Here is a 21,828-nt window from a genome sequence, read left to right as displayed (position 1 = left end):
TTTGGGCTCGGCCGCCACGATCCACAGGACGAGTGTGAAGCTAAAGAGCTTAGGGAGGGAAAGAGGCTACCATAGCTGGGACAGAGCGGGGCTGGAGGTTACCTGCATCTGGGGCTGAATGGGAGAAGGGGAGGACAGCGAAGTATGAGAGCCGAATGTTGTCTAAGAAGAGATTGGGGCTATGACGGTAACAGAAGGGGTCCTTTCCCACAGTCCCCAGAGAGACCTTGAGCTCAGAAAGAAATACAGACTTTGGGGAGAGAGGATCCCCAAGCCCGCCCTGATATCAGAAAAAAAAAAAAAAGTCCCGAAGACAGATGCCTCTTGTAGAGAGAGGGTCTCACACTACGAACCGGGCCTCTGAAAGACAGTTCCTAGTCAGACCCTTGTGGAGAGGACCCCACTCAAACACCGTGCCATGAATGAGCTCCCAGACTCCTCTGTGGAGACAGGGTAACCTCGCGAAGAACCTGATCTCAGAAAGAGCTCCCACCGCCAGAACCTTGTGGAGAGAGCCCTCCTCAGAAACTGGGACCTCACAAACAGACCTGCGCAAAGAAGATTCCCGACAGAAACCTTGGGATCCCCTGCAGAGAAAGGGCTCCTCTTTAAGCAGGAGGTCTCCCTAGGATGGGGGTGCAGAATTGTTAACCAAGGTGGAGAGGGCAAGGAAACCTTGCCCAAGGTGGAGAGGGGAGGAGTCTCTTGGCTTAGAAGAATTGGGTTGCCTTCCCATGGATTTTTTTTTTTTTTGGTTGAACTCAGCAATCCACCACCATAACTCCTTCTTTAAATTCTATTGGAATGTTGTTGGCAGAACCAGGGTCCAAGGGAAAGGGGAGAGGAGGTAGGCCCAGAGGTCCCTGAAAGCTCTCCTATTTGGGGGCGAGGCCTGCTGGCTGCCTTCATATCGCTCCGGATAAAGTCCAGCTCTCCCCATCCCTAACAAACATCTCATGTCCACAGTAACGGTACACTGTATGCGGGGAGAGTGGGAGGGAAATATGAGACACTCCGGCCTTCTCTGCTGCCCCTCCCCTCCCTCCAGACTGTGGATCTGTGGTCTGATGGAGGGATTCCCACTGGGTGGAGAAGAAAGTTCAGCTGGGGCCAGGGAGTTTGAAAGAGGGTGGCTCCTCCGGGCACGATTCCTAATAGGATCAGCCCTGGTCAAGAATACAGTGATTGGTTCCTCTGTTCCCTTTATCTTTCCCCTCCACACCCCTGCCCTCACCCACTTCGCCTGCTCCGATTTTGCAATAGGAGAGGGGGAGTTTGAGACCTGTGGTTTGGGGATTGGATCCTGGGCGTTGGAAAGGATGGGGTGGGAGCCCAGGAGGCTCGAGGTCAGAGTTTCACTACTGGAAGCTGGGACCTGGGCTTCAGGGAGTTGGAATAACAATGCTAAGAATGACGTAACAGCTTCAGCTGTAATATTTTAACACTGTACTAAGACTTCTGCGACTAGCTGTATAGCCAAGCACGTCGTCTCATTAATTATCTCATTTAAACCTCTGGATAAATCAGTGAGATAAGTGAATTTGAATATATACGTGAGCTTTGAATATATAGTGCTTTGAAATGCTTCAATAACGATAGCTAGCATTTTCTTGGCACTTAAAGGTTCTTAAGGCGCTTGACAAGTATTATCCCCATGACAACCTACTGAGAAGGTGGGTATTATTATTATTTACTGATGAAGAAACTGAGGCAGCCGGTGGTTAAGTGACCTACCAAAAGTCACACAGTCAATGGCTGAGAGCACTGGAGGATTTGAACCCAGGTCTTCCTGACTCCAGGTACTGCTGGAGTAATCCACTGCGGAGTAATAATAATAATGATGATAACAAGTGACATTGATACAGCTCTTTAAGGCGTACAAAGTGCTTTACTCGGTCTATCCATGTTTCACTGCGAGTTCAGCGCTTCGGTAGTGCTGGTATTATTTATCCCCATTTTATAGAAGACGAACCTGAGGCTCAGAGAGGGGTCGGGATTGGCCCGGGCTCCCAGGTGTCTCTCCCCACACTCTCTCTCAGGAGGCTCCTAGAGATTCGGGCTTAGTCAAGGATGCTCAAAGCCGTTTCTGGTGCCTGCGGGTCTCGCTTCTGCGCAGCGAGAGCGCTTCTAATCATTCGCCCCGAACCCCGCCCAGCGCGCCATGCCAACTCTCACCTACCGCCACTAGAGACTGCGCGTGCGCAACCCCCTCCATCTACATCCCCCCCTCCATTGTACCCCCACCTTCTGCGCAAGCGCCAGTTTTCTCAACTAGCGCTCATCTCACGCCAGTCCCCTCACAACTCCGCCGGCCTCATCTATTACCCCTCAACGTGACCTCGCCGAGCTGGCGTCACGACGCGCGGCCGGCCGGATATTTTGTTGCAACTCGCCGCTCCTCCCCCCACCCTCACGCACACGCGCTCGCTCATCCCCCTCTCTCTCCGCTGCGAGGTCCAGCCCGGGGCGCGCACCGAGAGGGCGGAGCCTGAGGGCGTGGTCTGGGGCCCAGATCCAGAGGGGGGGCGGGTCCAGGAGTAGAGAATCTCAGACAGCCTCCTTCATTGACAACGCTGGCCAAGGGCGGGGCGGAGGAGGAGGGGCAGCGTAGGGGGTGAGGCGAGGAGCGAGACGGAGTCTGTCCATTGCATGGGCTGGGCGCGAGGGAGGGGCGGAGCCAGCGCGTGGGGGCGGGGCCAGAGGCCGGGCCAGCGGGGCCAGCTCCCCGCCGGGACAGTCCGGGGCTTGGGCGGGGGATGGCGGCACCCCGCTGGCCGCAGCTGCTGCGGCAGCCTCCGCTGCTGCTGCTGTTGCTGCTGCCGGCGCTGTTCTGCCGGGCGGCGCGCGGTCCCAGGGCGGTAAGTCTGCCCCTTGCCCCGCCTAGGGGACTGCACCCACCTCCTCCGAGATCTTCAAGCGCCCCCGGCCTTGGCACAGAGGCTGGAAGGGAGGAGCCAGGAGCGCTGTCCCGAGTCCCCGCCTCCGCATCTTCAACCTTTGTCTTGCTGGCGCCGCCAACCAGGAGCTCCATGTCAGAGAGCGGAGAAACCGAGTCCAGAGGCAGACAAGAGGAGGGCGCCATCCCGTTAGGCTGGGACCCCGAGCCTCGGGGCAGACTGGGAGGAATGCAAGGAGGGTGGAGGGCTTGGACGGGGGGAGTGGGGATCCCTTCCAGACGGGTCGCTCTAGCTCTCTGCTTCTGGGGTTTGCAGGTCTCGACTGAGCTGGCCCAGGACAGGGTCCGATGCCCTGGGGAGCTGTGGCCTCTGCCCCAAGAGGTAGGACTCTTGCATAGTTGTATAAATGGGGCCCAGACTGAGCCCAGCCACCCACAAATCCTCTGCGAATGTGAACCGAGGACCACTTTGGGGACTTGAGAGGCGTCTGCCCCTAACACCTCCAGGTTTCTGGTCCAGATTCCTAGCTCTGCAGTGACACTCCCTCCTGTTTCTTTTTGAGAACCCCAGATGTCCCTACTGTCCTTCGGATCTACAGGGATCTCACAGCTTGCTCCCTCTCCCTTTTCCCACATAAGTAATTGATTGAACAAAAACATTTCTCCAGAGCATACTCTGTACAAGGCACTGGTGTACAAAGATGAATAGGACTTCAGCCTTAAGGAGCTTTTCCTCTACCCCCAGCCTGGTCCTGGTTTCCTGGAATGTCTTTCCCTGCCCCCTCCTCAGCCCTCCCCTTACCCCCATGCTGGCCAAGAGTTAAAGTATTCACCCCTTCTCCCCTCCCAAACCCCCTATGGGTGCTCCTGAGTCACTCAGATTTCTTCCTTTCCCTACTCACAGGTGTCTCCAAGAGTAGTAACCAAGACTTGGATGGGCCCAGGGCAGGTAGGGGGCAATACAGCATGGTGGTGATGGGGAAGGCTGATGCTGCTTCTTTTCACCTTGTGTCACTAACTCTGTTACCTGTAACTCTGGGGTTTGGACCCTTTACTCCAGCTGAACTAATTTGCTTGCCATCAGCCCTCCACCTAAAATGCCAGGTGGGAGGTATGGGGCACTGGCATGGTGAGTGAGTGAGTGCTTCCTGACTGACTGGCCCACAGCCAAATGGTGGGATGCTGTAGGCTGGAAAGAGCATGAAACTGGGAGTCAGATAGACCTGGGTTCTAGTCCAAATTCTGTTGTTGATAAGCATCTGCATGGCATATTAATATGGGCATCAGATGAGATAATGTGTGTGAAAGTTCTTTAAAAAGAACCCTATCCATTACTGTGGGGGGAATGTACATGTAAGTCATTCAGACCTTACACCTTGGAATCATCTTGGACTCATCTTCTAAATCTGATCAGTTTCTTCAATCTTTTACAATGTTACCTCTCCAACTCTTCCTCTCCATTTGTATCAGGGCTGGAGTAGAGGTCCCAATCACTTCACCACTGGGCCATTACAACAGTCCTTTTGAGGGACTCTAGCTCTTCTCCCTCCTATCATGGAGACTGCTGCCTTGAGGAATCTTCCCCCACAGCCTTTCATCATCTCGTTCTTGTACTCAGACAGTCCATGGCTCCCTATTTCTTGCTGCATCTTTGCTCAGCCCAGCATGATCTGGCTTGACCTGGCTACCCATCCAGTCTTATATTAATTTCCACACAAAGCCTCTGCCCAGCCAGACCAGACTAATTTTTGTCATGCTCTCCTACCTCCCGACTTGTGTGCATTACTGATCCTCTTCTCTCGCCTCTCCATCTATCCAAATCCTGTCTGTCCCTCAATGAGTGAATGAAGGAAAAAGAATTTATTAAGTTAGCATATACTCTGTGCACAGCATTGTCCCAGCGTTTAAACAGGGGAGACGGCATGTAAAAGAGTGTTGAATTGTAGAGTGGAAAGCCTGGTGTATCTCTGATCTCAGTTCCTCCACTGGTCCCCTGCACTCCACACTGGTCTTTGTTTGAACCCTGGAAGCATAACAGAATTTTACACATCTTCTGACTTGTCTGTGCCCTCTTATTTCATATGTTTTAACTTTGTCTTCTTCACTACAGCCTTCTTTCTTCCTGAGGCAGAGACCGTGTCTCATATGGCTTTTCTCCTCCCTAGTTCAGGGCTGGCTCATGTGAGTTGCTGAGTAAATTAGAATTTATTGGGGTGTTTAAGTCAACACCAAGGGTTGGGCAACCTGATTGTCTCGTTGAGCCTTCTGTTTGCTGGGACTTTTGAATAAATAGAAGATAGGCCTGGCCCTACCCTGAGCTGGTAGCTTTGAGTCTTAATTTGTGCAGCTGATCAGTTGCAAAGCTCTGGCAAATCAACCTTGCCCATATCTCTGGGCAGGTCTGACCTCCCCTGGGCTAGTGAAATGATTTCCTAATGGGTTTTCCTGCCTCCCCTGCACCCTTTAGTCTCTTCTTCCTACAGGGGCCAAATTAATCTTCCTAATATGCACACTTGTCTCTCATCTCATCAAAATTCTTCATTGGATCCCTGTAGCCTCCAGAATAAAGTCTAGACCAGGGGTGGGGAACCTTCTGCCTCAAGGCCACATGTGGCCTTCTAGGTCCTTGAATTGGGCCTTTTGACTAAATCCACGTTTTACAGAACAAATCTTTTTATTAAGGGGATTTGTTCTGTAAAGTTTGGTTTCAGTCAGAGGACTGCACTTGAGGACCTAGAGGGCCACGTGGGGCCTTGAGACAGAAGGTTCCTCACCCCTGGTCTAGATTCATGTTGACATTCAAGACCCTCCATAAGCTAATGTGTCCTTAGCTTTCCAGTTTTCTCTCTCTCTCTCTCTCTCTTCCCTCCTCCACATGTCCTGTAGCTTCATTCAATGAAACTTGCCTCCATCCTCTGTGGACATCATAAGCTTTCTTGCTTCCTAGATTTCCTCATTCTCTATCGGGAATGCCTTCTCCCTGAAATTCTTCCCATATTACAAATCCCAACTCCAGGGCTGTGGGCTTTATGATGCCATCCTTGGACTCACCCACCATTCAACTTGTCGCTCTTTTTTCCTGCTCTTCTGTGTTACACGTGTGTATGTCATGGCCTTGCTCTTTCTCCTGGACTCTCTGCTCTCTGAAGGCCAGGGCCCAGGCCTCCTCTATCTTTGCATCTCCAAGAAACAAAGCCTAGCACAGCTTTGTTCATGGTAGGTGCTTGATAAGTATTGAATGAAAAAAAGCTCTAGCTTAAAATCTAGAGGGAGACACAATAAGCTCAGCATTGAAGACATTTTATTTGGAATAATACCAAGGACAGGAAGGGTCAAGGGAGTGATCTGTTTGGTGGATTCAAAATGGAGTTTTGAAGAAGGGGAGGGAGAGAGCCTGAGAAAGAAGGGGTGAGGGCAGTGGGAAGACTTCACTGGGCAGAAGAGTTTGGATAGGCCTTGGGCAAAATAGCTCCAATGCAGCCCCCTTTGTCAGAGGCTCAGTAAAAGTAGGAAAAGCTACATTCTCAGCCAACATCATTACCCATACTTAGCTGGGTCCTAAGGAAGGTGGAGCACTGGCTCCCTGTATCTCAGGGAGAGGCCAAGTATGGTTGGGCTAGAGCCTGAGCCAGAGCCCTTCCCAGCAGGGCAGCAACATCACCTTCCTCTACCACCCCTGTGTCCACCCCTGGCTGAAACTCCAGTTTGCCCTTCTGGCCCACATCTGTGTATCCCAACCCAGACTGATCCCTTATCTCGGCCTCACTCAGCAACGGGTGAGTAGCCTGGGATTTGGCAGTGGTGCTGCTCTGGGTGTTGGGTGAAAGGGGGGTGTCTGGTTGTTAACATCTATGGGAAGAGAGGGTTTCCAGGAGACTCTCACAGGGAGACCCTTCACTACTTGGGGGAGCAGATAAAGTGGGTGTCTAAAATGCTCTGCCCATGCCTGTTGCTGGTGCTTCTTACAGCCTCTTGTACTGGTTGCCTCGGGGTCATCACTTGAGATGGCAAGAGTAGAGCCAGCCTGGGTGGCCCGCTGGTTGAAGAGGAGGAGGAGAAGGGGAAAGAGGAGAGCTTGGCCCACCCCTTCCAGTGCCCCCTGGCTTCACTGGGCAGAGCCCACCCTAGGCAAGGACCACCTGTGTCCAAGAGGGAGTGTACAGGTGAGGGGACTTGGTGGTTGGTCAGTGCTTTGGGCGGATCTGGACATAGGGAATGAGGGAGGGGTGACTTCTCTTCCTGACTCTCACAGGCCCTGGCTACAGCCTTTGCCCTCCGGAGTTGGCGCCCCCCCGGGGAAGGGATTAAGTCCTGGGGTCCAGAGTACACTCTTGGAGCGAAGAGGAGGGGACTTCGAGCTGCCGTTGGTTCTCTGCCCACAGCCCCTGCCACCAGGGCCCCTCCTCACTCCTTAGGGATCAGCCCAGGGGAGGCCGGTGATACTCCCATGCTGGCCATTGCTCCGAGAGGTGGAGAAAGCAATGACTCCCGACCTGGGCATGGAAGCCCAGGGGGTTGCGTCTGCCCTGGGCATCCCTCTCCAGCGCCCCGGGCAGCCCCTTCCCGGCCGGCCAGGGCTCCTACTCCGCGAACCGAGGAAGCGGCGTGGGCAGCCACGGCTTTGACTTTCCTGCTGGTGCTTCTCACGCTGGCCACGCTCTGCACACGGCTGCATCGAAACTTCCGTCGGGGGGAGAGTATCTACTGGGGGCCGTCGATGGACGGCCAGGACACGGTGGCAGGTGACGGCCCCTCCCCCTGCTCCCCCTCCCCCGGGCCTCTGGCCACCCATTCCCCTTGCTCTTCCTCCCCAGGCCCCTGGCTTCTCCGCGCCCTCGCCCCCCAGTTCCTCTTCCTCCGGCCGTCCCAAGCCCCTGGCCGTTCCCTCCTCCTCCCCTGGCCCCTGGCCCCCTCCAGGGTGCTACTCACCCACCGGTTGCCTGCCTCTCCCCCCAGCCGTGCTGAAGCGGAGACTGCTGGCCGCCGGCCTCCGAAGACCCAAGCGCTCCCGTCGGAGACCCCTCCTCCCGCCCGGCCCCGACCCGGTCGGAGGCAGCCTTGGCCCCGACGGCGGGGGCGGTGACGGCGACAGCTCCTCGGACTGAGGCCTGGCTGGCCCTGGCCACCGAGGAGGGAGGGAGGGCAAGGGGCGGCCCTGAGCCTGGCTCCTCCCGGCCTGGGGTCACCAGTCCCGGGGTGGCCCTGCCACGTGGACAGCGCCCAGCTGGGAGCCCCTGCTGGCCTGTCGGGGCGGTGCAGGCTCCTCCCTGGGCGTGACCCACTCCCTGGATTTCTAATTAAATTATTTTAGTAGATTCCCGTGGCTTTCTGGTCTTCTTGGGCCCTTGGGCACGTCTGCCACCCCCACGCCCACGCCCACGCCCACCCCGACGCCGTCCTTCGTTGGGAGCCACAGCTCTGGACTAGAAACCTGTGTCTAAAGTGCGGTTGTTTTTTGGTTTTGATTTTTGACTCAGACCCGTGGTTTATTGGTGGACGGTACTCCTGGTGAAGACAGTCCCTCTGTCAAGGCAGATAGCCAATTTTTGCAATTTTTATAGCTGCCCGAGCACTGAGTCAAATGACCCGCCTAGACTGTCTCAGCCAGTATGTGTCTAATGTGGATCATGAACCCAGATCACCCCGACTACGAGGTGGGTGGCTGGCTCAGTGTATGGGTGGGATTGCAAGTTTAGGTTCCGGGAGCTTCTTACTGCTTTCTCAGAATCTGGTGTGGACAGGACCTCAGAGACCATCTGGTCCCCTACTCGCCGGCCAGCTAACGGCGGGGGAGGTGGGGCACTCTTGGACAGCTCCAACTGCTAGAAAATTCCTGTATTTTTTTTTCTGGCTAATTGTTATTTCTATCTTGTTTTTACACAATAGTTAGCATTTCTACTGTGCTTTAAGGTTTGAAAGCCCTTTACACACCTTATTCAATCCTCATAACCACACTAGGAAGTAGGGGCTATTACAGATGAGGAAACTGAGGCAGGCAGATGTTGTGACCTGCCCAGAGTCGTCAAGCCCCTAAGCTACTACTGAGGCAGTATTTGAACTTAGTTCTTCCGGAGTTCGGGTCCAGAACTCTACCCATTGGACCATTTAGCTGCCTCAAAGTCATTTAGACTCCTCCCCCACCCAGAGCCAAGTCTCGTAGCAACGAATACAAAGAAAGGGGTGAGGGAGGTGGGGTGGGGGGAAGAGAAGTAGTTGAGCAAAACTACCCGATACTAATATCCAACAAGACAGTATGTGTAATATTCTTCCCCTGCAGCCCCCCCACCTTTGTAGAGAAGTGCACTTTCTCACCTGGTCTTCTGAAGTTAAGATTGCTCATTCTAATTACTAATCCTTTTTTCACTTTTTGGTGATGGTTTACACAGTCAAGCCAAAGTTTGCCTCATTTCGATGGCCACTCATCCCCAGCTCCTGGTATAGTCCATAGGGGCCCATAGCAACAAAAATTACCATTTTTTCCTCCCTTAATTGACCTGTGATTTCTTGGGAATGCAAATAAACATCTTCTCTCCAGCTTAAAATCTTGGAGACTAAATGAGTTATTTAGAATGACAGCTTTCAAGGTAGGGCTTGAACCCAGGTCTTCTGGCATCTGAGGTTGACCCTCTGTTGGTTGACATTCCCTATAGTGCTTGCAAGTTTGCAAAGTGTTTAAAATATTTTCTTTGGACTTCACAACTCTTGCGACTTAGCCACCACAGAATTATCTCCATTTTACAGATTTGGAAACTGGAGTGAAGTCACTTGCCCTCTCTCTCTCTCTCTCTGGAGTCATTCGTTTTCCACATAATGCCCCTCAGAATACTTCAAGACATCATGTTTCCTATCTCCCCCTTTCAGACTAAACAGCCAGTTTGTTCACCCTGTCCTCTGATGGTGGTATCTTGGGGTCCTTCACCATACCGGTTACTCTCTAGTTTATTAAAACCCTTCCTCAGACTGAACCCAGCACCAGAGAGAAAGCCTAACCAGGAGAGGGGACAGCAGAAATATCATCAGCTGCCATAGGAGACTTAGCTGCAGGAGAAGGTCCTTTGACTAAGTAGGTGAGACAGGGGACTGGGCAGCAGGTGACAGTTTGTGAAATTCTACCACAATCTAGAGGATACCATTAAAGGAATATCAGCTCAGAAGAAGTGCTGAGTCAGTCAGATGGCAAGATTAATGGGTAAAGGGATGGACAACTGGAGTACTGCATTGGAATTTTCTGTAACATTAAAGGTAATGCTACTTAAAAAAGAAAAAAAACAGCTCAGGATCCTTTCAGGTCTAGAGGAAGAAATCTTAACCAAACAGGTAGAGATTATCGCAAAAGATAAATAGGTAGAGATGGGGCAACTAGGTGGTACAGTGGATACAGCTAACAGACCTGGACTCAAAAAGATCCCAGTTCAAATGCAGCCTTAGACACTCACCAGCTGTGTGACCCTGGGCAAATCACTTAGCCTGTTAGCCTCAGTTTCTTCATCCGTAAAATGGAGATAATAATAGCACTCACTTTCCCAGCTCAGGGTAATCACCATATAAATATTAGTGATTATTAATTAATAGAGATTAATTAATTGAGATTGGACCTGAGATTAGCATAAGGAGCTTCTAACAAGGAATTTCCCCTCCTAGTACAGAATGTTGGCACCTTTTCTGTGACCACAATTATAGAAAATTGAAAAGTTTTTGAAGAAAGTTTGTGATCTAACAAAAATCAATGCAGCTATCATAACAAAGTAAGCTGTTGATTGGGGAAATAAAATCCTGGCATCAGATAATCTCTGATATGCAAGATACATAGGGAAATAATACAACATATAACCCTGAAAGCTTCAATTGAAATTCCTCAATGGAAAAGAGGCTAACAGGTATGAATAGTTCTTAAAAGAACTGCAACTAACAACTGCATGAAAGATTGTTCTAAATCATTAATAATATGAGAAATGCAAATCAATTTGTAGTTAACCAATGGAAAAAGAGCAGAGGTTCTTATCCCAGGATCTGTGAACTTCTTTTAATATTCTGACAACTATTTCCATATAATTGGTTTCCTTGATAAATCTATGTATTTTAATTTATGCCGTTAACAACATGATTCTGAGTAGACTTAGACTTCTTTTAGACATAGTCTTCACCAGCCTGCCCCCTAAGGGGTCCATGACACCAAAAAGGTGAAGGGGCATGGAAGGGGTTCAGATTTGCACCAGCTGAATGTCCACATCTGTAAGTTCACATGGGAGTGTCTTGACTTTTGTTTGAAAAGGCAGTCTGCTCTGGGAGGGGGACTGGGTCATGCTCAGTTACTGCCACAGTATGCAGTAGGTTTTTTGTTGATGGGATGAGGTGCAGCAGTACTGAGGAGGTGGGCACTTAGCGGAGTAAGTCTAGCTCTGAGCATTCGGACAGATTTCCAGTGCCCACCCTCCGCCTCCAAGTATGAGGCAGACAGAATGGTCACTTATTTATTTTTGATACAAATGTACATGACACACATCTGACAGTCAGCCCACCCATCACCACACAGACATGGCCCAGCCCCCAGCCCCAAATGGGGTGGAGCATTTGGGGTGAGGAAGGAGAGGAGCTGGAGAATCTCACCCCTGCTAGGACAATATGGCATGCCTCTACAGCTCTGGCAAGGGGCAGGTGCCCAGGGTGGGACCAGGTGCCAAAAACTTCGGATCCGGTGCCCCATACTGGGCCCTCAGGACGGTTAGGGGCTTGTGAAGGGACTGAGATGGCAAGGACTTCGGCCGAGCAGATGGGTTAGGGACCCCGGGGGAGCCAGCCCCAGGCTTAGGGTCCTTCACTCTTCTGGCAAGGCAGAGCCATATGCACATCCTCCTCCAGCCTCCCAAGTGAAGTGGGGCAGGGCATTTCCGTTTTAAGGCCACAGCTCCTCTTCACAGAAAAAAGGGGATGCTGGGGGGGAGTAGGGTGAAAAAGAGGTATGGGGCTGGGAATCGTGGCTGGTACAACCACAGCTCATCAAGTTGGCACGGCTCTGCCTAGGGCAGGGAAGAGGGAGGCTCCAGGGTAGTGTCATCCCCATCTCTGTCCTCATTGGCTTCCCTTCCTTCCCCCCCACCCCAATCAAAAAACCAAAAATCCCAAAGGGAGCAGGCTTGCAGGACGGCACTGCCGCCCACTCACTCACACTCAGGCACACAGGGACACTCAGTTACCACAAAGTTAAAATTAAGAAAAACGATTTCCAGTGTTTGCTGCTGGGAGCCCCCAAGCAGGAGCTGAGCCCACACCAGGGGCAGGGGCCGTTTGGCATTAGAGAGAGAGCAGCTGAGGGGCTGGTGGCTACAGGGAAGGGGACATCCACAGAGACTATGTACAAGGTGGGGGGAGTGCCCCCCGCTCAGCCCACAAGAGGACTAAACTGGCTCATGGGGGTGGGTGTGCATGTGTGGGGAGCGGGCTCCAGCGTGGAGTGTCCCTTCCCCCGATCCTTTGCCGAAGGAGCCTAAGGAAGCTGGGGAAGGAAGGGGCCAGGAGCCGGAGGGAGCAGTCCTCATGTTCTCACCCCCACCCCGGAACTCTGCTAGGGAAAGGTCTTATTTACAATCGGGAGGTGGGGGCGCCTGGGCCCACTGCTTGGACTCTGTCCCTGAGTCACACCTCACTTCCAGTGGGCAAAGAGTCCCTTGCCACCCTCCTCATCCCCCCCAGGCCTTCCTGGGAGGGGGTGATGAGGGGGTGTCAGACACCAAGGTTCACGGCTGCCCGGCAAGCACACCAGCTCTAAGGGCACTTGTGCCAGCGGCTGCTTGGATGGGGAGGAGTGAGTGTGGAAAGTGACCCAGCTCCCTTGGCCTGGGAGGCCCCCGGAAGGGGAGGGAGGGGTAGGGAGGGCACCTCTGGGAGGGCAGGGGGGCTTGGTCACTGCTTCTTCTCTCTAGTAGTGATGGTCACCAGCTGCTTGGCTGCCTTGGCGATGTCATAGGCGCACTGGATCACCTGCTGTGTGAGCAGCTGGAAGTCCACGGGGGCACCGGGCTCAGGGGGCACCGTCTTACGGCATTCGCTCTGCAGCCTGTACGCACTGGCATTGAGAAGCCGGAGGGAGCTGCGCACGGGCTCCAGAGAGGGTCTCTGCAGGAAGAAAGGGAGTGGGGCACTCAGGGGCTGCTTCTGGACTGCCTGCCCATCCAGCCCCGCTCTTCCTGGCACCTTTAGGTTGGCCAGAGAGACCCCTCGAAATGACAATGAGACAGGCTCCTCCCCCCTACCTTCGGGAAGAGGGAGGCCATCTCCGTCACTGCCACGTGAATCTTCTCTGAACAGGGCACGAAGCTGAGAGGAAGAGGGAGAGGGGAGAGTTCTGTATGCTCGAGCGCATGTGTGTGTACACGTATATTGTGAGTGTGTGTGAATGTGTATATAAGTATTGTGAGTATGAGTGTATATGTTTATGGGTGTGTATGTGTTTGAGTGTGTGAGTGTGCATGTGTATTGTGAGTGTGTATGAGTATGTATGTATGAGTGTGTGCACTGTGAGTGTGCATGAGTGTATATGCATGTGCGTGAGTGTGTATATGTGTGCAAGTGCATGTGTGTATGAGTGTATATGTGTATGTTTTTGAGTGTGTGAGTGTGCGAATGCATATGTACATGTATGTGTGTATGTTTTTGTGAGTGTGTATGTATGAGTGTGCATGTGTGTGAGTGTGAATGTGCGGGCACGTGTGTTTGTGTATTGTGAGTGTGTATGAGTGTATATGTGTGTATGTGTGTGAACATGTATACATGTATATATTTGAGTGTGCATATATGTGTAGTGTGAGTGTATGTGCATGTGTTTGAGTGTGTGTATATGTATTATGAGTGTGTGAGTGTATGTGTGTGAGTTTGTACGTGTGTATATGTGTTTGAGTGTGTGTAAGCATGTGTGTATGTCTAGTGTGAGTGTGTATCTGTATTGTATGTGTGAGTGTCTGTGTGTATATGTGTTTGTGAGTGTGTAAGCATGTATGTATGTGTATTGTGAGTATGAGTATATACGTATGTATTTGAGTGTGTATGTATGTGTGTATTGTGAGTGTGGATGAGTATGTATGTGTGTATGTGTTTCTGTGTGTGTTTGTGTATGGATGTGTGTGCATGTTTGTGTACGTTTGTGTATGCATGTGTGATGTTACCCCCACTTTTTCTCCTCCTTCCCCCATAATGCCACACTGCACGTGCAGCGTGCCACCCCTGTGGTAGCCCACTCTCCAGGGCACCTGTCATGCTTGAATTCCTGGGCAGCCCGCAGTAACTCCTGGATATTCTTGGTGACCTGCTCCGTTTTCAAGATGACATCCTCTGTGCTGGGTAGGCCAGGGTCCAGTTCTCCATCCAGGCTCTCCAATTCAGAGTGAAAATCTTCATCCTTTCCCAGATCCAAGAATCGTTTTCCTTCCAGCCTACAGACAGGACTACAGGTCAGAGCTTCTCGTCCCCACCTTCCCTACCAACTCTCTCAAAGATACCCCGACCCCACCGCCTCAGGGCCTTGTAATTCCCCACCCCCACCCCCCCACTGCAAGCCCTGGGCCGGATAAGAGGAGCCCAGTGCTAGAAGGGGCCCGAGAGATCAGAAAGTCCAACTCCCTTATCTTGCAGATGGGGAAACGAAGGCTCACATGAATAGTAAAGGTCAAAGGCAGCATTTGAACCCAGGGCTTCCCAACTCCGGGGTAGATGGGGATGGTAGGGGTGCTCACCCAAGCAGTGGTTCCCCACTCTGAGTGTTATCATAGTCACTGTCGGCCCCACTGCCGTGGCGGGAGAGTTTGCTCTGGAGGAGACGGGAAAGAGTCGTCAGAAATTGCCTCCCCAACACCCCCATCTCCGTCCCAGGCCCTCCGTCTCCCCTCCCCTCAACAGGGTGGAGATGTCGGCCCGTCCTGGCAGGACCAATGGATCCATCCCCACGGCCCCCAGCCTCCCCCCAACCAGTGCAGACACATTACCACGTGGCGGCCCCCGTCCTGCGTGCCGGACAGCAGTGGGGAAGAAGGCGGGAAAGGTACGGATGAGGCGGAGACCCCCTTGCGGATCTGGAATCCAGATCAGCAGCAGAGTGAGCCTCGATTTCTTGTCCCTTTCTGACGCCTCCCACGCCCCTTCTCAGCACTGCTGCTGCTCCAAGGTCATCGCCACAGCTGGCGGGACCTCTGCCACCATCGAGCCCGATCCCTTCATTTTACAGACAAGGGGAGTGAGGCCCAGGGAGGCTAAGGGACCTACAGGATCACAGATGTGGAGCTGGAAGGGACTTAGAGGCCCTCATGTTACAGATGAGGAAACTGAGGCCCATGTCGAAGGTGACTTGCTCCAGGTGTCACGGTAAACCCCAGAAGGGGGGTTTGAACCTGAGTCCTCTGACTACCAAGCTTAGAGGAAAGCTCTTCCGCTGTCTCCTTTCAAACTCCCGAGGAGGGCCCCTGGATTTTAAATTCCTCTAACCCAAGGCACCACTTACCCGGTAGAGGCCTGTAGGGACGTGGACGGAGTACACAGAATCGTCCTCCAGCTCCTATGGACAGAAACAGCATTGGCACGCGGGCGCCCGACCCCAACCCTCACCCGCAGGGCGTTTCCCGTGCACTCACACCGCCATGGAAGGGCTGGAGCCGAGAGGCGAGCTCGTCACCGGGCTGGGCCCCAAATGGCTTGAGGGCAGAGCCCGGCTCATACATGGAGAAGGCCTGGCGGTCCCGGCGGTGGGCAGCCACACTGGCACCTCCGTGTCCATGCTCCGCTCGCTCACTGGGCACGGGGGCTGTCGGGGCAGGGCCTGACTGCTGCCGGATCTGTGAGTTCTCAGACTGAAGCTTGTGGATCTGGGGACGGGAGGGCAGAGGTCACACACATGCCCACACAGGGCTCGGGGCCCCAAAGCACGCCGCCCCGGGCTCTCAGCGAGAAGGGAGGGAGTCACCCCTTAGCGGGCGGCCCTCTGCATTTGCTCTCAAGCTGGGGCACTGGGCACCAGGCCAGGCAGCTCTGTTCCCTGACCTCCCTCTGCAGCCTCCGCAGCTCGTCACTCAGGCTGCTGTTGACCTTCATCAGCTGCTGCACTTTGGCCTCTGAGGTGGCCAGTGCCTTCTTGAGCTCCAAGTATTCCTGCAGAGTAACTGCCCCGTCTGACAGGTCTGAGGAGTCCATGCTCTGGGGAGGAGAGAGGACAGGAGGCTGTCAGCCGGCCTCCCCCTCCACAGCCCTGGGTGCCCTCCCTGGGGAGCGGCTTCGGGAGAGGGCAGAGTCCAGCGAGGAGGGAGGGGCCACGAGGAGGGGTCCGGGACTCGGAAGGAACCCCCCCCCCCGGGAAGAGAGGCGACAAGAGGGGAAAAGGGAGGGACAATCATCCCCCGGAGCCCTGGCGGCTTCCTCGGCCACAGACCCTGGCCCGGTTGTTGCGGGCGGCACCGGCGCTGCGCAGGGGCTCCTGGTCCGTGTCCTCGTCGGAGGCCACGCTGTCGTAATCGTGCTGGTCATCCACGTCACTCTGGCTGCGCTGGGAGTAGTCGAGGTTGTCTGAAGAGGCAAGGGAGAAGCACGTGGTGACGGCCCCCGCCGAGGGAGCAGTGGGCGCTGGCGGGCCCTGCCCGGGTGAAGGGTCCTCGCTGGGGGCAGCCCCACCTGGCATCAGGGAGGAGAGACTGTCCCAACCTCATGCCGTGCCCACCCCCCACCTCTCCCTAAGGCTGTTTGCTGATCTAACAGAGCAGGTGGTCCCTAGCCCCACCCCCCCCACCTGTTGGACTGCTCAAGCTCTTGCCCTGCTGTCTCCGCTTGGCCTCGCTGAGGATGTCAATGATCAGGGTGGCGAACTCCCGGGCGTTGAAGCGGGCAAGCTTCTGTCTCCCCTGCCAGGAGGAGAGAGACTCGGCGTGAGTACAGGTCACCCCAGAGCAGGCTAGAACCTCCAGGAATGGGAGTGGGCAGGCAGTGGAAGAGGCCTGCAGAGGAGACTGGGGGCAGAGCAAAGGCATGCCCTGCTGGGCGGGCCCGGCAGACACCCTTCAAATGCCTGGAGAGATGGAGGCAGGGCTCACAGGCTGGCACACCCTGCTCCTGGAGGGGAGGCTTTCCCACCAGCCCCACTCCCCTTAAAGCCAAGGTGCCGGCCAAACTGGGCTGGGGAGGCAGCAAGGTTGGCATGACACCAAGCACAAGCGTGCCAAGTAACGGCTTGGCTCAGGGCTGTTGTGGGAGGGGGAGGGGAGAGAGGGAGAAACGAAGACACCCGGCTTGAGGCTCTTCCCAGACCCCCAACCGCTGCCCAGCCTCCCTCCCCAGGCTCCGAGCGGCCCCTTCACCTGGTTCCGAGTGGCTGAATACTCTGGGTTGACTGGGAGGAAAGGGACCGCGCTCCGTTCCGTCACCAGGGTGCTGTGGTTCTGGGTGGCCAGCCACACTGCGGGGGCGGGGAGGGAGGCGGGGGAAATATGACCGTCAGTCACTGCTGGGGGCGGGTGGCTGCAATTTTCGGGACATGCCTGTGCCTCTAGGGCCAGGATGGGGGCAGGGGAAGGGTGGCAGAGTTAGGCCCCAGAGCCAGGCAAGGCAGAAAAAGATCTGGGTGAGGGTGAGGCTGATGGGAGGGTATATGTGTGTGTGTGGGTGGGAACAGAACAGGACGAGGCTGTCCCTCCCTCCCTCTCTTCTGCCTGCTCCAGCCTAGCATTTGGGTTGGAATGACTGTGGCTAGGAAGGAATGAAGGAATGGGGGGCGGGGTGGGGGCGGGGGAAGAAGCCGGGCGGGGTAGGCCAGAAGCCTGGCTGCCTGCCCGTGTCTAACTTCCCTCTCCTATCCTCGCAGCTGGCCCTGAGCACAGGAGGAGAGCTCCTGGGCTATCTGGAGGCCTCCTGCAGTGGTCCCCAAGGCAACTTCCTTCCCCCCTCGCCCCTGGCCAGAGGTCACCTCAAACAGCAGCTGAGGCGGTGGGGTTGGGACTGACAACCTCCCAGAACCCATATGCAATGCAAAGTATGCCGGCATTGGAGTCCCAGGGCCTGGATTCAAATCTTTGCTCTACTCCCGATGACCTCTGTGAGCCCAGACTAGTCTCTTAACACATCTGGGTCTCAGTTTCCTCCTTTATAACATGATGTGTTATAAATGGGTCCTTTTCCTAGCTCTATGTCCATGATCCAATCTGCTGTGAGGCTCGAGTCTTTGGGCTTTAATTTCTTCGCGAAGATCCCTTTCAGCTTTAATCTCTGATCCTGTGAGCTCTCAAACACTGGGCACTGGTCTGTCATTCTCTCTCCCCCCTTGCCACCTCAATGCCTGAGCCTCCCCAAGGCCTTCAGCCCCTCTCCTCCCCTTCGGGACACACAGACACACCTGCATCATTCTCTCTTCGATCGACCTCATCATAGACGTCCATGGCCAGCTCTTCAAACAGTCGGTTGCTCAGCTGTAGGCAAAGAGAGGACCCCAGGCTATAGGGGGCAGAAGGGAGCCCCACCTCCCAACCCAGAGAGTTTAACTAGGAACCTGCCATTGGGCAAGGAGGGAGTGGGCTAGACATGGGAAAGCAAACCTCCTGCCTGCCAGGCATCTTCCCCAGGTCCCCTGCAACCCCACTCTGTCAGACTCCATGGCAGTCCTGCCCTGGCATCTGCCCACTGGGCCTTGGGGGGGGGGTCTGGGTAACTGACTAACTGCTAAGATGGAGGATGGGTGAGGGCAAAGAGAGGCATTAGAACCATCACAGGTGGGAGGAGAGGGTGGGGGGAAAAGTACACAGCCAGGAAGGTGAGGATGGTGAAAAGGGCAGGGCTGTGTTTAGAAAAGAAGCCTAGAGAAATAGCCGGGCACAAAAAGAAAGGGAAAAGGTCAGAAAGAAGAGGGGACCCCCAATTTTGGAGATGGGGGCCATGGGGACAGGGTAGCGGCTAGAGATGGAAAGCAGGATAAGCAGCGCCATGGGAGGCTGAGATGGAGAGGATACAGCAGGGCCAGGCCTGGTCATCACTCACGGCTTGAAGTTTCTTCTTTGCTGCCTTTGCCAGCTCCGAGAGGTCCAGGCTTCAAGTTGGAAGGTGGCAGATGGATGTCAGGTTGGGGAGAGAAAGGAAAGAAGACAGTTAAGGCACAGCCAGGTGCCTTCCCCTTGCCATTGACTTTTCCCACATGCAGGTACCCTGGCGGAAGTGTGGGAGGCCAGGACTCTAGGGAAGGAGGAACCCCAAATACTTCCCTCACCCTTCCACCCAGTCCCTTGCAAGATGCCTGGCCCATGGGCACAATACCTCTGAGACATGCACTTTTGGCGAGATCTAAGTCCAGAGGAAGGCAGCAGAGGAAAGAATAGGACAGAGGCAGTGGTTATCTGAGCGCAGGACAGAGCTGGAGGATGTATGCTTCTCCCATCACTCACACACACGCGCACACACACACACACACGTGCGCGCACACACACATACACATACACACACACACACACACGTATCCACGCCATGCACTTTCCCCCACCCTCAACACAGAGCAGAGACAAAAGCAGTGAGTAAGATGCGGTAGAGAAAGGGAATCCACCAAGGAGCCCATGGACGCTCCATCCGGGGCTAGCAGAGGGTGCCACTCTTACACACTGAGGTCAGTGCCAAGGTGCTCACATTTGAACGAAAGAATGAAAGAAAAAAATACACCCCCTCATGTCTTGATGGGGTGTTTTGGGGAAAGATTCCTGTGCCAAGGAAGCCCAGGGCAACAAAGCCCTAGCTGGCAAGCAAGGCACCCTCCTCCCCTTTTCAGGCTCAGCTGCTGAAGCCGAGGTGGTAGGGAAGGCTGCCATTTTGAAAGTAGCCACAAGAGGGCAGGAGCATCCTCCTTGTGGCCTCTGGAGCAGACCAGGGGAAGAGGTGAGCATGGGGCATTTGAGGGGTATCTTGACCACCAGTGACTGGTCTGTGCCTGGTGGGTGGAGAAGAGAGGCTTCTGGGAGCAAATGGAAAGAACCCCACGGACGTTGCAGCCTTCTCCTAGCACTGGGACAAGACAGGAAGAGCCTGATGTGGGGAGAAGCTTCTAGGTTATGAAGAGATGGGACGGAACGTCAGAGCCAGAGCAGGGCTACGAGATCGTCACATTGGAGATGTCATGAGCGAGAAGGAACCCCAGAGACCAGACAGTCTGACCCCTTCACGTTATAGACGGGGAAATGGAGGCCCAGAAAAAGAGGGGACTTGTCCAAAGTCACACACAGGCCACAGACAGGCTCATAGATCTGGAGTAGGAATACATAATAACAGTGACAATAATGACGATGATGATGGCTAGCACGTAGGTAGGGCTTTAAGGTGTGCAAAGCACTTTACATACGCTAACTCACTGCATCCTCACAGCAACCCTGTGAGGTAGGTACCAGTATTACCCCCATTTTACAGATGAAGAAATTGAGGCAAACAAGAGGTTAAACGACTCTCCCTGCATCACCCAGCTAATGTGTGTCTGAGGGTGGATTTGAACACAGGTCTTCCTGACTCCAACTCTGGCACTAACCACCGTGCCACCAAGCTGACCTCAGAGGCCATCTTGCCCAATCTCTTCATTTTACAGATAAGGAAGTTGAGGCCCAGGGAGATTAGTTGACTTGTGCAATGTCATTCAGATAGTAATTATGCTCCAAAGGTGGGATCTGAACCCAGATCCTCAGACTCTCGAGCCAGGTTTCTCTCTGCTATACCAAGATGCCTCATTTAGGTAACCAAATCCCACAGGGGACCAAAAGAGAGTGAGTGATTTGCCCTAGGCTGGGCGACAGTGAGTTGGCAGAGCTCCTGACTTACCTCTCAGGCTGCTGCCCAGGAACGACGCAAATTTTCAGAGCATTTTCAGGTGTAAACAGCCCTTGACATATATTATCTCATATACCACACATCACAGATTATCTCAGTATGCATCTATAGGGGCAGCTAGGTGGCTCCGTGGAGAGAGCGCTGAGACTGAAGTCAGAAGACCTGAGTTCAAATCCTGCCTCAGACACTTACTAGCTGTATGAGGAAGGCACTTAACTTCTCTTTGCCTTAGTTTTTTCAACTGTAAAATGGAAGTAACACCTATTTCCCAGGGTTGTTGTGAGGACCCAGTGAGATAGCAATTGTAAAGTGCTGCACACACAGTGAGTGCTACATAAACGTTGGCTATTATCCCATTTGATAATGGCCAGGGAGCTGCTCCTGTTATACCCATCTTACAGATAAGCAAACTTGCCCACAGGCAGTCACAATGTTCTGGGCATACCTGGGGGCTGTAAAGGCCTCTGTGCCCAAGGTCCATGAAGTTAGCCCGATTTTTACCATCTTGAAATGTCAGAGGAGAATAAGCCCAAGTTGCAGTCATGATCCCAGACTGACCAAGGTCTGGGGGGCAGCTGAGCTGGACGCTGGGGCCCCAGCACCTGTTTTCCCCACTTTAGATAATGAATTAAAACCTATAGGTTCTAGTCTATAGGTCTGAGGCCCCCCCCCCCATAAGTCTTTTGGACTTTATGGGACCTGCTGACCCTTAGGTTCCTCTTGTGTAAAAGGTGAGATCCTGGGGCAGAGAGTACCTAGCCTCCTCCCAGAGGATGGCCCTTCTCCCACACAGGGGGTGGGGTTGACACTCACCTGTCAGCCATCTGCGGGATGATATAATGCCCATTCTTGTGATCTGAGCAAAACCAGAAATGCCAAGTCACCAGTGTGGGAGGGGACAGCTGGCCCTGAGCCCACCTCCTGGATTCCCATCTCTCAGCCCTGGGCCCTAAGCTCTGGGGGGCCCACAGGCCAAGGGGAAGGAGGAGAGGTGAGCCCTGAGGTTGGAGATAAGGAGAATAGGGTAGGTGAAAGGTAAAGAAGCAGCAGTAGCTGCTGAGGCCCTGGGAGTACCGATATACCACTCTGCTGTGCTATCCCCTCCCCCATCCCCCCCC

At 54.0% G+C, this 21,828-nt stretch overlaps 2 protein-coding genes across 6 annotated transcripts in view; one reads left to right on the top strand and one right to left on the bottom strand.

Moving 5' to 3' along the window:
- The first annotated feature begins 2,817 nt into the window (after positions 1–2,817).
- On the top strand, positions 2,818–8,211 carry TP53I13 (tumor protein p53 inducible protein 13). 5 transcript variants are annotated; one of them, XM_027861516.1, is made up of 7 exons: positions 2,818–2,858; positions 3,213–3,278; positions 3,801–3,845; positions 6,541–6,672; positions 6,865–7,059; positions 7,149–7,638; positions 7,853–8,211. In XM_027861516.1, the coding sequence occupies exons 3-7, from the start codon at positions 3,831–3,833 to the stop codon at positions 7,999–8,001; spliced, it is 981 nt and encodes a 326-aa protein (XP_027717317.1). In that variant the 5' UTR covers positions 2,818–2,858; positions 3,213–3,278; positions 3,801–3,830; the 3' UTR covers positions 8,002–8,211. The 5 variants fall into 5 exon arrangements, with proteins under 5 accessions (XP_027717317.1, XP_027717316.1, XP_027717315.1 ...); XM_027861517.1 differs by lacking the exon at positions 2,818–2,858 and adding an exon at positions 2,895–3,085; XM_027861514.1 differs by lacking the exon at positions 2,818–2,858 and having other exon boundaries at positions 2,879–3,278; positions 6,544–6,672.
- Positions 8,212–11,308: 3,097 nt separating this feature from the next.
- GIT1 (GIT ArfGAP 1) overlaps positions 11,309–21,828 on the bottom strand; it is a 27,614-nt gene continuing 17,094 nt past the window's right edge. The window contains exons 7-20 of the mRNA XM_027862180.1: positions 21,524–21,566; positions 18,893–18,941; positions 18,255–18,327; positions 17,224–17,321; positions 16,659–16,770; positions 16,305–16,438; positions 15,920–16,072; positions 15,514–15,744; positions 15,384–15,437; positions 14,872–14,958; positions 14,623–14,696; positions 14,140–14,322; positions 13,147–13,210; positions 11,309–13,009 (exon numbers count right to left, since the gene is read on the bottom strand). Coding sequence (XP_027717981.1) covers positions 12,797–13,009; positions 13,147–13,210; positions 14,140–14,322; positions 14,623–14,696; positions 14,872–14,958; positions 15,384–15,437; positions 15,514–15,744; positions 15,920–16,072; positions 16,305–16,438; positions 16,659–16,770; positions 17,224–17,321; positions 18,255–18,327; positions 18,893–18,941; positions 21,524–21,566 — 1,568 coding nt within the window. The 3' untranslated portion in view covers positions 11,309–12,796. The remainder of the gene's footprint in view (positions 13,010–13,146; positions 13,211–14,139; positions 14,323–14,622; positions 14,697–14,871; positions 14,959–15,383; positions 15,438–15,513; positions 15,745–15,919; positions 16,073–16,304; positions 16,439–16,658; positions 16,771–17,223; positions 17,322–18,254; positions 18,328–18,892; positions 18,942–21,523; positions 21,567–21,828) is intronic.

Source organism: Vombatus ursinus, unplaced genomic scaffold, assembly GCF_900497805.2.
Source record: "Vombatus ursinus unplaced genomic scaffold, bare-nosed wombat genome assembly UNPS02014768.1, whole genome shotgun sequence".
Lineage (NCBI taxonomy): Eukaryota > Metazoa > Chordata > Mammalia > Diprotodontia > Vombatidae > Vombatus > Vombatus ursinus.
The sequence above is the reverse complement of the archived record's forward strand: the minus strand, read 5'-3'. Positions and strand labels throughout refer to the sequence as shown.